The sequence below is a fragment of the Gobius niger genome (assembly GCF_951799975.1).
Source record: "Gobius niger genome assembly, chromosome: 10".
In the NCBI taxonomy this organism is placed as follows: Eukaryota; Metazoa; Chordata; class Actinopteri; order Gobiiformes; family Gobiidae; genus Gobius; species Gobius niger.
In genome coordinates, this window is record NC_136861.1 from 36,658,351 (window position 1) to 36,671,346 (window position 12,996).

General features: G+C 48.7%; 1 protein-coding gene across 1 annotated transcript in view; it reads left to right on the forward strand.

Annotated features, from left to right (window-relative positions):
• LOC306969623 (sodium channel protein type 4 subunit alpha B-like) overlaps nt 1-12,996 on the forward strand; it is a gene marked incomplete at both ends in the record, with an annotated part of 40,940 nt that overhangs the window by 12,804 nt on the left and 15,140 nt on the right. The window contains 12 exons of the mRNA XM_079565283.1: nt 2,299-2,390; nt 3,889-4,152; nt 4,638-4,701; nt 4,800-4,941; nt 5,654-5,854; nt 5,941-5,995; nt 6,071-6,303; nt 7,326-7,397; nt 7,472-7,573; nt 9,209-9,565; nt 10,403-10,586; nt 11,765-11,970. Coding sequence (XP_079421409.1) covers nt 2,299-2,390; nt 3,889-4,152; nt 4,638-4,701; nt 4,800-4,941; nt 5,654-5,854; nt 5,941-5,995; nt 6,071-6,303; nt 7,326-7,397; nt 7,472-7,573; nt 9,209-9,565; nt 10,403-10,586; nt 11,765-11,970 — 1,972 coding nt within the window. The remainder of the gene's footprint in view (nt 1-2,298; nt 2,391-3,888; nt 4,153-4,637; nt 4,702-4,799; nt 4,942-5,653; nt 5,855-5,940; nt 5,996-6,070; nt 6,304-7,325; nt 7,398-7,471; nt 7,574-9,208; nt 9,566-10,402; nt 10,587-11,764; nt 11,971-12,996) is intronic.

Below are 12,996 nucleotides of genomic sequence, written 5' to 3' on the forward strand. Positions count from 1 at the left end.
AGGACTTCTAACATTTCTCTAACTTCAGGGTCATCTCCAGGGCGTAAGGACTTCTAACGTTTCTCTAACTTCAGGGTCATCTCCAGGGCCTAAGGACTTCTAACGCTTCTCTAACTTCAGGGTCATCTCCAGGGTATAAGGACTTCTAACGTTTCTCTAACTTCAGGGTCATCTCCAGGGCGTAAGGACTTCTAACGCTTCTCTAACTTCAGGGTCATCTCCAGGGCCTAAGGACTTCTAACGCTTCTCTAACTTCAGGGTCATCTCCAGGGCGTAAGGACTTCTAACGTTTCTCTAACTTCAGGGTCATCTCCAGGGCGTAAGGACTTCTAACGCTTCTCTAACTTCAGGGTCATCTCCAGGGTATAAGGACTTCTAACGTTTCTCTAACTTCAGGGTCATCTCCAGGGCGTAAGGACTTCTAACGTTTCTCTAACTTCAGGGTCATCTCCAGGGCGTAAGGACTTCTAACGCTTCTCTAACTTCAGGGTCATCTCCAGGGTATAAGGACTTCTAACGTTTCTCTAACTTCAGGGTCATCTCCAGGGCGTAAGGACTTCTAACGTTTCTCTAACTTCAGGGTCATCTCCAGGGCGTAAGGACTTCTAACGTTTCTCTAACTTCAGGGTCATCTCCAGGGCGTAAGGACTTCTAACGTTTCTCTAACTTCAGGGTCATCTCCAGGGCGTAAGAGCTTCTAACGTTTCTCTAACTTCAGGGTCATCTCCAGGGCGTAAGGACTTCTAACGTATCTCTAACTTCAGGGTCATCTCCAGGGCGTAAGGACTTCTAACGTTTCTCTAACTTCAGGGTCATCTCCAGGGCGTAAGGACTTCTAACGCTTCTCTAACTTCAGGGTCATCTCCAGGGCGTAAGGACTTCTAACGTTTCTCTAACTTCAGGGTCATCTCTAGGGCGTAAGGACTTCTAACATTTCTCTAACTTTAGGGTCATCTCCAGGGCGTAAGGACTTCTAACGCTTCTCTAACTTCAGGGTCATCTCCAGGGCGTAAGGACTTCTAATGTTTCTCTAACTTCAGGGTCATCTCCAGGGCGTAAGGACTTCTAATGTTTCTATAACTTCAGTGTCATCTCCAGGGCGTAAGGACTTCTAACGTTTGTCTAACTTCAGGGTCATCTCCAGGGCGTAAGGACTTCTAACGCTTCTCTAACTTCAGGGTCATCTCCAGGGCGTAAGGACTTCTAATGCTTCTCTAACTTCAGGGTCATCTCCAGGGCGTAAGGACTTCTAACGTTTCTCTAACTTCAGGGTCATCTCCAGGGAGTAAGGACTTCTAACGCTTCTCTAACTTCAGGGTCATCTCCAGGGCGTAAGAGCTTCTAACGTTTCTCTAACTTCAGGGTCATCTCCAGGGCGTAAGGACTTCTAACATACCTCTAACTTCAGGGTCATCTCCGGGGTGTAAGGACTTCTAATGTTTCTCTAACTTCAGGGTCATCTCCAGGGCGTAAGGACTTCTAACGTTTCTCTAACTTCAGGGTCATCTCCGGGGTGTAAGGACTTCTAATGTTTCTCTAACTTCAGGGTCATCTCCAGGGCGTAAGGACTTCTAACATACCTCTAACTTCAGGGTCATCTCCGGGGTGTAAGGACTTCTAATGTTTCTCTAACTTCAGGGTCATCTCCAGGGCGTAAGGACTTCTAACGTTTCTCTAACTTCAGGGTCATCTCCAGGGCGTAAGGACTTCTAATGTTTCTCTAACTTCAGGGTCATCTCCGGGGTGTAAGGACTTCTAATGTTTCTCTAACTTCAGGGTCATCTCCAGGGCGTAAGGACTTCTAATGTTTCTCTAACTTCAGGGTCATCTCCAGGGCGTAAGGACTTCTAACGTTTCTCTAACTTCAGGGTCATCTCCAGGGCGAAAGAGCTTCTAACGTTTCTCTAACTTCAGGGTCATCTCCAGGGCGTAAGGACTTCTAATGTTTCTCTAACTTCAGGGTCATCTCCAGGGCGTAAGGACTTCTAACGTTTCTCTAACTTCAGGGTCATCTCCAGGGCGTAAGGACTTCTAACGCTTCTCTAACTTCAGGGTCATCTCCAGGGCGTAAGAGCCCGTTCAAACGTTTCAGATGTTGCATATGCTTTTGCAGATGTTTGGTTCAATTTTATAAATGAAATAAAAAATAAAAAAGGGACTAAAAACACAAACTTCAATTTGATTTAAATCACGGCCAAAGGAACAAACATCTACACTCTCATCCAACATCCCATTCTATACAATCAGAGACATGGATTCTAGTCTCCTTGTAGGTATCTGACTGGTCTCTCCTTGTAGGTATCTGACAGAGTTTGTGGACCTGGGGAACGTCTCTGCGCTAAGAACTTTCCGGGTTCTTCGAGCTCTGAAGACCATCACCGTGATCCCAGGTCAGTCCTGAACCGAGACTCAGTTCTAACGCTTAAATGTATGTGACCTTGTAGTGACCCAGTGGCTTTACGAGTGGTCAGCGGTGCCTTTACTTTCCGTCACAGTGGCCTCTAGAGTTCTCCGGGATCAACTCTTTCAACTCCAGGTTTTCTGACAGATCCAAACAGTTGATCCTGGAGCGTTGTAGAGAACACTGTGATCAAAAGTAACTGCTCATAAGGCTGCTGGGTCACTACAAGGTCAAATACTCACTAACATCATTGGCTTTTTCCCCATATATGAAGCTCCATAAAGCACCTTTGAATTAACATTATTAATACATGTCAGAAAAAGTAATGTACAAATAAGTCCAAATGTGTTTAGATTAGTAAATGTGTCGCTAATGTCAAGAGAAAAGATGGAACTCAAATTGATTTACTGCAGATGTTTATTTTTCTCTGGGGCAGATTAGTTTAGTTTTGTCATGATGTCTGGGTTATTCGGAGTTCACAGCAAAGTTTACTTTCCCCCTTTTTCCCCCACATTTCTTGACTTTGGAAATAAAACGGATTTTGTGAATTTCTCCTGAACAGTGGTTTCCATATGATCCTGTATGGTCTGTCCTGGTCTGGCCCTGATCCAGTCGGTCTGGTCCTGGTCTGACTCTAACCCTCAGCTTTAGGCCTGAAGACCATCGTGGGGGCCCTGATCCAGTCGGTCTGGTCCTGGTCTGACTCTAACCCTCTGCTTTAGGCCTGAAGACCATCGTGGGGGCCCTGATCCAGTCGGTCTGGTCCTGGTCTGACTCTAACCCTCTGCTTTAGGCCTGAAGACCATCGTGGGGGCACTGATCCAGTCGGGCTGGTCCTGGTCTGACTCTAACCCTCAGCTTTAGGCCTGAAGACCATCGTGGGGGCACTGATCCAGTCGGGCTGGTCCTGGTGTGACTCTAACCCTCAGCTTTAGGCCTGAAGACCATCGTGGGGGCACTGATCCAGTCGGGCTGGTCCTGGTCTGGTCCTGGTCTGACTCTAACCCTCTGCTTTAGGCCTGAAGACCATCGTGGGGGCCCTGATCCAGTCGGGCTGGTCCTGGTGTGACTCTAACCCTCTGCTTTAGGCCTGAAGACCATCGTGGGGGCCCTGATCCAGTCGGGCTGGTCCTGGTCTGGTCCTGGTCTGACTCTAACCCTCTGCTCTAGGCCTGAAGACCATCGTGGGGGCACTGATCCAGTCGGGCTGGTCCTGGTCTGGTCCTGGTCTGACTCTAACCCTCTGCTTTAGGCCTGAAGACCATCGTGGGGGCCCTGATCCAGTCGGGCTGGTCCTGGTGTGACTCTAACCCTCTGCTTTAGGCCTGAAGACCATCATGGGGGTCCTGATCCAGTCGGGCTGGTCCTGGTCTGGTCCTGGTCTGACTCTAACCCTCTGCTTTAGGCCTGAAGACCATCGTGGGGGCCCTGATCCAGTCGGGCTGGTCCTGGTCTGGTCCTGGTCTGACTCTAACCCTCTGCTTTAGGCCTGAAGACCATCGTGGGGGCCCTGATCCAGTCGGTGAAGAAGCTCTCGGACGTGATGATCCTCACCGTGTTCTGCCTAAGCGTCTTCGCTCTGATTGGTCTTCAGCTGTTCATGGGAAACCTGCGGCAGAAGTGCGTCCTGACCCCGCCCCTCTATGGCAACGCCAGCGGTCTCCACGGCAACGCCAGCGGTCTCTACGGCAACGACAGCCTCTTCCTCAACAACGGGACGTTCGACTACGACGAGTTCGTCAATGACCCAAGTACGAGTCCAGTCCAGGTCTTTCCAAATACTGCCATGTGTGTGTCGCTCCCTGGTTCATTCACTAATACTGACATGTTTGGTATCCACGTGTAGCATGAAAGGCTGTGACTGAGGTGACGCTGGAATCTTAATGTGGTAATTTCCTTTGTGGGAGACAGTCGCCGCTAAAAACGGGAGAAACAAACACAGGGCACATGTGCAGATGAAACTTTTGGGCCGTTTTCATTCCACTCTAACAACATCTGCACTTCAGTCGCTCCATAAGACTCCACACTTTACAGACTCCACACTTTACAGACTCCACAGTTTACAGACTCACACTTTACAGACTCCACACTTTACAGACTCCACACTTTACAGACTCCACACTTTACAGACTCCACACTTTACAGACTCCACTCAAATACGGAAGGTTTTTACACATAAGGATTTTCACAGATCTGATCCCAGACACATTTATTTTGTATTTTATTTGTGTTTCAGATAATCATTACTTCTTGGAGGGACAGAGAGATCCTCTTCTCTGTGGGAACAGCTCGGACGCTGGGTAGGAGCCGTCTCTGCATGTGTAACCTCCACCTTAACCACTAAGTCACTACATAAGGCTGCACTATAGTAGAGTATAATGTCTCTGTTTTTACCCAGAGTCTGCCCTGAAGGGTTTGTCTGTCTAAAAGCTGGACCGAACCCAAACTATGGCTACACGAGCTTCGACTCCTTCGGCTGGTCCTTCCTCGCTCTGTTCAGGCTCATGACACAGGACTTCTGGGAAAACCTCTTCCAGCTGGTACAGTCTGTGTGAATGTTAACAAAAGCTATATATCGAATCCAATCACAGACAGGGACTGAATGAAACACGATGAACATGTTTACCCCCACCTGAAGTGAGCACTCTTCCTTCAGTTTGGCTTTACCCAAATCTAAAAGCTCTAAAAACAAATGTGCGAAAGAGCAACAAAAATAGGGATGAAGGTGCAACAAAAGTGATGAAAATGTGAGAAAAACACTTAAGGGGTTAAGAGGTTAAAAGTACTTGAAAACTCGTGCTGAATTCTCCTACATCTAAAGTCTGAACAGTTGTTAATGACTCCATGTTTCCTTCAGTTTTTGTTGCAAAAACAACGTGGATTGTTCAAGAAATCCCCCTGATCCCAGATGCATGTCTCTGTGTAAGAGAAAAAGGGTAGATTCTGTTTGGAGCATAGTTTTTCGGTGCAGCTACAGTTAAAGCACCAGTCGTTCTGAGGTGAAAAATGAAAAAAAAGAAAATGGTGAGAAAATGCATGGAACAAGCATAGAGAAAAAACATTGTAAGAAACCATGAGCAAAAATTGGGGCGAAAAAAAAAAGAAGCAAAGCATTGGGCAAAAATATGGGTCCTTTAATCCTGTTCCTGGACCAACAACACTTGGCTCTAAAGAGAGAATCCTGTATAATAATGTTTGCAGACGCTGCGTTCAGCCGGTCAGGCTTAGTTTCTGTAAGTGTCTTCTGTGCAGGTGCTGCGTGCGGCCGGTAAGACCTACATGCTGTTCTTTGTGGTGGTGATCTTCCTGGGCTCGTTCTACCTCATAAACCTGATCCTGGCCGTTGTGGCCATGGCCTACGCTGAGCAGAACCAGGCCTCGATCGACGAGAAGCGGCAGAAAGACGAGGAGTACCAACAGATCCTTGAGGCGCTGAAGGTTCGAGAGCAAGAGGTGAGGACTCAGCCGGGTCTGAACCGGGGATAACTGGGTCTAAATTGGGTCTTAAAAGGTCCATATCCTCTTTCTCCTCCTTGCAGCAGGCGGCTCTGAAGAAATCTGACCCAGACTCCACAGAGAAGCCGCCGGCTGAAGGTAAATCCTTATTATTACTGACTGTGAGAGTGTAACAATCTTTAGATCGTTCAGAGTCCTCTCTAATGTCCACAGAGCCAGAGGAGGAGCGGCCGTGCCCGCCCTGCTGGTACTGGTTCTCGTCCCGGTTCCTGGTGTGGGACTGCGGCTGGTACCTCCCGCTGAAGAGGCTGATGTTCCTCTTCGTGATGGACCCCTTCGTGGACCTGGGCATCACCATTTGCATCGTCCTCAACACCGTCTTCATGGCCATGGAGCACTACCCCATGTCTGAGGACTTCGAGCACCTGCTGAGCGTGGGGAACCTGGTGAGGACCGACTGGGGAAGACCGAGAAGGACTGAGGAGGACCGGAGAGGGCCGGGGAGGAGCGGGGAGGACTAGGGAGGACTAGGGAGGACTGGGGAGGACTAGGGAGGACTGGGGAGGACTAGGGAGGACTAGGGAGGACTGGGGAGGACTAGGGAGGACAAGGGAGGACTAGGGAGGACAAGGGAGGACTAGGGAGGACTAGGGAGGACTGGGGAGGACTAGGGAGGACTAGGGAGGACTAGGGAGGACTAGGGAGGACTAGGGAGGACTAGGGAGGACTGGGGAGGACTGGGGAGGACAAGGGAGGACTAGGGAGGACTAGGGAGGACTGGGGAGGACTAGGGAGGACTAGGGAGGACTGGGGAGGACTAGGGAGGACTAGGGAGGACTAGGGAGGACTGGGGAAGACCAGTGAGGACAACGTTTTAAAGTTCTTTTAATGGTTTTTAAATGTCTTAATGGTCTTGGTCCTTCTTATCTTTCAGAACTGCTTTTACCTTATGAACGGCCCCTTCGCTCCTCAGGGGTCTCCTAGTTATTCCTAGTCAACAAAAAGACTCAATATTACGGCCCTCGCCTCTAAAACCACCTGAGGAGGAGCTCAGGGCTGCAGAGAACGTTCATGTTTTTAAGAGCAGCTCAAGACCTGCCTTTTTAGCTTAGCTTTTAACCGACATCTATTTATAATCCTAATATATAACATATATATATGGGAGGTTGTGCCAGGCGTATTGTTTTAAACGTTGTCATCTGTAAAGCACTTTGTGAGACCTTTCGGTATGAAAAGCGCTTTATAAATAAAGTGTGATTGATGGATGGATGGATTGATTGATGATAAAATGAAGGCGATGATGAACATTATTTCCGGTCCTCTGCTCGTGGAGTGAAGGTTTTAGAAAGTGTTAGAAAGGTGAACTGTAGAGCTATTGACAGAGCGGTTTCTTTTCCTTGAAGGAAGGATTTTGAAACTGTTTAGTCCTGGGTTCTTGAACATAATCCTGGTGCTGTCGCCGTGGCAGGTCTTCACAGGGATCTTCACGGCGGAGATGGTGCTGAAGCTCCTGGCTATGGATCCATACCATTATATCCAGGTCTGTTCTGTTAGTTTTACGGAATGGGTTTTGGTTTTGTGTTTTTTTGAGTGACACTGTGCTTTGTGATGAAGGTCGGATGGAACATCTTTGACTTCATCATCGTCACCATGAGCCTCGTGGAGCTGGGATTGGCCAACGTCCAGGGGCTGTCTGTGCTGCGCTCCTTCAGATTGGTCAGTTCAGACTCACACTCTTCCACTTGTGGACATTTGAACCAACGATCCTCCGGTCGGACATTGCACCTTCACTGGTTCCACACAGTCACTCACACTCACCCTCTAACCCTGAAGCTTTGAAGAAAAGATTTAAAGATAAAACAAGTCCTGGACCCTCTGAACATGCTGATTAGGAGTATATGTTGGCCTGGCCGTAGCCATCCATAAACTCCACCATTGCCATTCAGTGAGCGGGGAGGCGGGGCTTGTGGGTGACGTCAAGCATCTGCGCCGCATTTGCTGATTGTAGTTTGGCAATGGCGGCGGATACAAAAGTAAAGTAAAGTAAAGCAAGCTCTTCAATCCGTCCTGGCTCGGCTCCAAATATCCAGAAATTACAGTTGAAGCCTTGGAATGTGCAAGGAATGCCCCAAGATGATAGCTGCCTCACTCACTCGGGCGCCTTACATATGTCACGACCAAACGCTACCGAAAATCAGATCCAATCGTTTCAAAGGAGTTCACCCCTCCCACCTGAAAACAGAGCTCAATTGTGAAAGTCCAGACCCTTGTACGAAATGCAATGAGTACGAGGGTCTGGTAAAACCAGGCTAAGTATATGTAGTAGTAGTTGCAGTAGTTTGTACAGTAGAAGTAGTAGTTAGAGTACTTTCTCTCCTCTCTGCAGATGCGCGAGTTAGTCCTGGCCCACTCTGAACATGCTCTCTAGTAGTTTCTGTAGTATCTGTTGTAGAGTTAGTTACAGTGAGTAATAGTATACAGTCGTAGTAGTAGATTACCTCCTCTCCTCTCTGTAAAATGCTTGTGCCAAGTCCTGGCCCACTCTGGGTATCAGTAGTATATGTAGTATTTGTTGTAGAGTTAGTTACAGTGAGTAATAGTATGCAGTCGTAGTAGTAGATTACTTCCTCTCCTGTCTGTAAAATGCTTGTGCCAAGTCCTGGCCCACTCTGGGTATCAGTAGTATATGTAGTATTTGTTGTAGAGTTAGTTACAGTGAGTAATAGTATGCAGTCGTAGTAGTAGATTACTTCCTCTCCTGTCTGTAAAATGCTTGTGCCAAGTCCTGGCCCACTCTGGGTATCAGTAGTACATGTAGCATCTGTAGCATTAGTTACATTAGTATTAGTTACACACAGCAGGGTTAGGGCAGTACTAGTTTTAGTAGTAGTAGATGTAGTGTGTGCAGTAGTAGTAGATGTAGTGTGTGCAGTAGTAGTAGATGTAGTGTGTGCAGTAGTAGTATTAGTAGTAGTATTAGCAGTAGTAGATGTAGTGTGTGCAGTAGTAGTAGATGTAGTGTGTGCAGTAGTAGTAGATGTCGTGTGTGCAGTAGTAGTATTAGTAGTAGTATTAGCAGTAGTAGATGTAGTGTGTGCAGTAGTAGTAGATGTAGTGTGTGCAGTAGTAGTAGATGTAGTGTGTGCAGTAGTAGTAGATGTAGTGTGTGCAGTAGTAGTAGATGTAGTGTGTGCAGTAGTAGTAGATGTAGTGTGTGCAGTAGTAGTAGATGTAGTGTGTGCAGTAGTAGTAGATGTAGTGTGTGCAGTAGTAGTAGATGTAGTGTGTGCAGTAGTAGTATTAGTAGTAGTATTAGTAGTAGTAGTGCGTAACATTCCTCTGTTGTTGCAGATGCGCGTGTTTAAACTGGCCAAGTCCTGGCCCACTCTGAACATGCTGATTAAAATCATTGGGAACTCGGTGGGCGCTCTGGGGAACCTGACGCTGGTGCTGGCCATCATCGTGTTCATCTTCGCTGTGGTCGGGATGCAGCTGTTCGGACGCAGCTACAGCGAGTGTGTGTGTCGCATCTCAGAGGACTGTGAGCTGCCGCGCTGGCACATGACCGACTTCTTCCACTCCTTCCTCATCATCTTCAGAGTCCTGTGCGGAGAGTGGATCGAGACCATGTGGGACTGTATGGAGGTGTCCGGGCAAGCCATGTGCCTCATCGTGTTTATGATGGTCATGGTCATCGGCAACCTGGTGGTAAGCTAGCAGCTACCGGGCTAACAGCAACTAACAGCTAACAGCTAAACAGTAACAAGCAATCACGCTAACAGCTAACAGCTAAACAGCGAACAACCAACAACCAACACCTAACCTGAACCAAAGCCATGTGCCTCATCGTGTTTATGATGGTCATCGGCAACCTGGTGGTAAGCTAGCAGCTACCGGGCTAACAGCAACTAACCAGCTAACAGCTAAACAACCAACAACCAACACCTAACCTGAACCGAAGCCAAGTGCCTCATCGTGTTCATGATGGTCATGGTCAACCTGGTGGAAAGTTAGCAGCTAACAGGCTGACATCTGAACACTAACCAGCTAATAGGCCAAACCAAAGCCATGTGCCTTCATGTGTTAATGATGGTCATGATCACAGGCAACCTGGTGGTAAGCTAGCTGCTAGCAGTTAAATGCTAACCCCTGGTGGAGGATGAAGACACTCCTGGAAACCAGACCTTCAGAAAATAACACATGTAGTGTAGTCAGAGATGGTGTTTATTTTTAACTCTGATCTGTGTCCGTGCTTTTTGAAGGAGCGCCATATTTTTGTTTTGTCCCAAACTTGTTTCTAGCTCTTGGAATTCCTTTTGCAAATTGTTCAAGCAAATCCTTGATGTGAATGAGCTTTGAGCTGTGGCAAAGTGAAGCGTGTGCTTCATAAATAAATCTTTCATGGACCTTCTAACTCTGTCTTCCAGAGCAGATTCTGTGAAGGCAAATTTAATGTGATCTCTCACTGAAGCCCAGCTGTGGCCTGTGCTTTGACCTGGTCTGACCCAGTCTGTGGTTCTGACCCATCCCATGTTCGTGTCCCAGGTCCTGAACCTGTTCCTGGCCCTCCTGCTCTCCTCCTTCAGTGGAGACAATCTCTCAGCTTCAGACGACGATTCTGAGAACAACCTTCAAATCGCCATCAACCGGATCAACTTTGGACTCCAGTGGATCAAGACCAGAGCCCGAGACCTGGTCCTGACGCTCTTCTCCAACAGGAGCCAAACAGGTCAGACCAGGACTACAGCGGGACTAAGCAAGGACTGAAGCAGGACTGAAGCAGGACTGAAACAGGACTGAAGCAGGACTGAAGCAGGACTGAAGCAGGACTGAAACGGGACTGAAACAGGACTAAGCAAGGACTGAAGCAGGACTGAAGCAGGACTGAAGCAGGACTGAAACAGGACTGAAACAGGACTACAGTGGGACAAAGCAAGGACTGAAGCAGGACTGAAGCAGGACTGAAGCAGGACTGAAGCAGGACTAAGCAAGGACTGAAGCAGGACTGAAGCAGGACTGAAACGGGACTGAAACGGGACTGAAACAGGACTACAGTGGGACAAAGCAAGGACTGAAGCAGGACTGAAGCAGGACTGAAACAGGACTGAAGCAGGACTGAAGCAGGACTGAAGCAGGACTAAGCAAGGACTGAAGCAGGACTGAAGCAGGACTGAAACGGGACTGAAACGGGACTGAAGCAGGACTGAAGCAGGACTGAAGCAGGACTGAAGCAGGACTGAAGCAGGACTGAAACGGGACTGAAACGGGACTGAAGCAGGACTGAAGCAGGACTGAAGCAGGACTGAAGCAGGACTGAAGCAGGACTGAAGCAGGACTAAGCAAGGACTGAAGCAGGACTGAAGCAGGACTGAAACGGGACTGAAACAGGACTGAAACAGGACTAAAGCAGGACTGAAGCAGGACTGAAGCAGGACTGAAGCAGGACTGAAACGGGACTGAAACAGGACTGAAACAGGACTAAAGCAGGACTGAAGCAGGACTAAAGCAGGACTGAAGCAGGACTGAAGCAGGACTGAAGCAGGACTGAAGCAGGACTGAAGCAGGACTGAAACAGGACTGAAACGGGACTGAAACGGGACTGAAGCAGGACTGAAACAGGACTAAGCAAGGACTGAAGCAGGACTGAAACAGGACTAAGCAAGGACTGAAGCAGGACTGAAGCAGGACTGAAGCAGGACTAAGCAAGGACTGAAGCAGGACTGAAGCAGGACTGAAGCAGGACTGAAACAGGACTGAAGCAGGACTGAAGCAGGACTGAAGCAGGACTGAAGCAGGACTGAAGCAGGACTCCAGCGGGACTAAAACGGGACTAAAACGGGACTAAACTAAAGCAGGACTAAACTGGGACTAAGGCAGGTCTAAACTGAATTGTTCTGTTTTTGTCAGTTTCGGTGGCGGCTGACGTCGACCAATTGGATGATATGAAGCATGAGGGGGAGGAGCTTGTGGCCCTGCCCCCTGTGATGTCAGAGAGTGATGGTTACAGCAACAGGACCAGCTGTTACTACGACAACATCGCGGCTCTGAGAGTCCCTCTGGCCCCGGGCGAGTCCGAGTCCGATTCTGAGTCCAGCTTTTCGGACCAGGACCAGGTCTGACCCCTGACCCCTGACCCCTGACCTTACCCGACCCCGATGCTAATCCACTAGCTTCTGTTAGCCTGACTCGTGTTTAGGATCATAGCGATGACTAAAGTTTATCGTAGCAGTTTCAGCTTTAAGGCTTTACTTCTGTGGAAAACTGCAGGACGTCCTGCTGAGGCAGACCCGCTCAGGCACTGGCGTAGGAAGGGTCCCGAGGGGCCCCAAGCAAGAATGTTGGTAGGGGGTCCTCTGGTGGCCGCTCGGTGTACTGCAGCAGGAGAGCGTCACCAGACAACTCCCATAACGCAGTTCTCTGCAGACGTTTTCCTCAGAACAGAAGGTTCTTTCTTTGGGTCATTTAGTCTTACAATAAACTGGTTTCACTGAGAGAAATGTAATCTGGTGGAGCCATGAGTAAAACAGTCACTGCTCAGTTTAAGTTTAGGGGGAAACATGACCAAGACTCACTGAAGCAGGAGGCAGGAGGGGGATGAACAGTGCGATGTGCACAGGAACCTGACAGAGATCCTCTCTGTAGTGAGAGGAGGCTCACTCTCAGGCCTGGAACCTGACAGAGATCCTCTCTGCAGCGAGAGGAGGCTCACTCTCAGGCCTGGAACCTGACAGAGATCCTCTCTGTAGTGAGAGGAGGCTCACTCTCAGGCCTGGAACCTGACAGAGATCCTCTCTGTAGTGAGAGGAGGCTCACTCTCAGGCCTGGAACCTGACAGAGATCCTCTCTGTAGCGAGAGGAGGCTCACTCTCAGGCCTGGAACTTGACAGAGATCCTCTCTGTAACGAGAGGAGGCTCACTCTCAGGCCTGGAACCTGACAGAGATCCTCTCTGTAGTGAGAGGAGGCTCACTCTCAGGCCTGGAACCTGACAGAGATCCTCACTGTAGTGAGAGGAGGCTCACTCTCATGACCTCAGATGTTCCCCACGTGTGCACCCGGCATAAGATTTGAAAATTATCTGCACAAGCTCAGTAGGTGGCGCTAATGTTGCAAAAAATATGCAATATTGGATTAAACTTT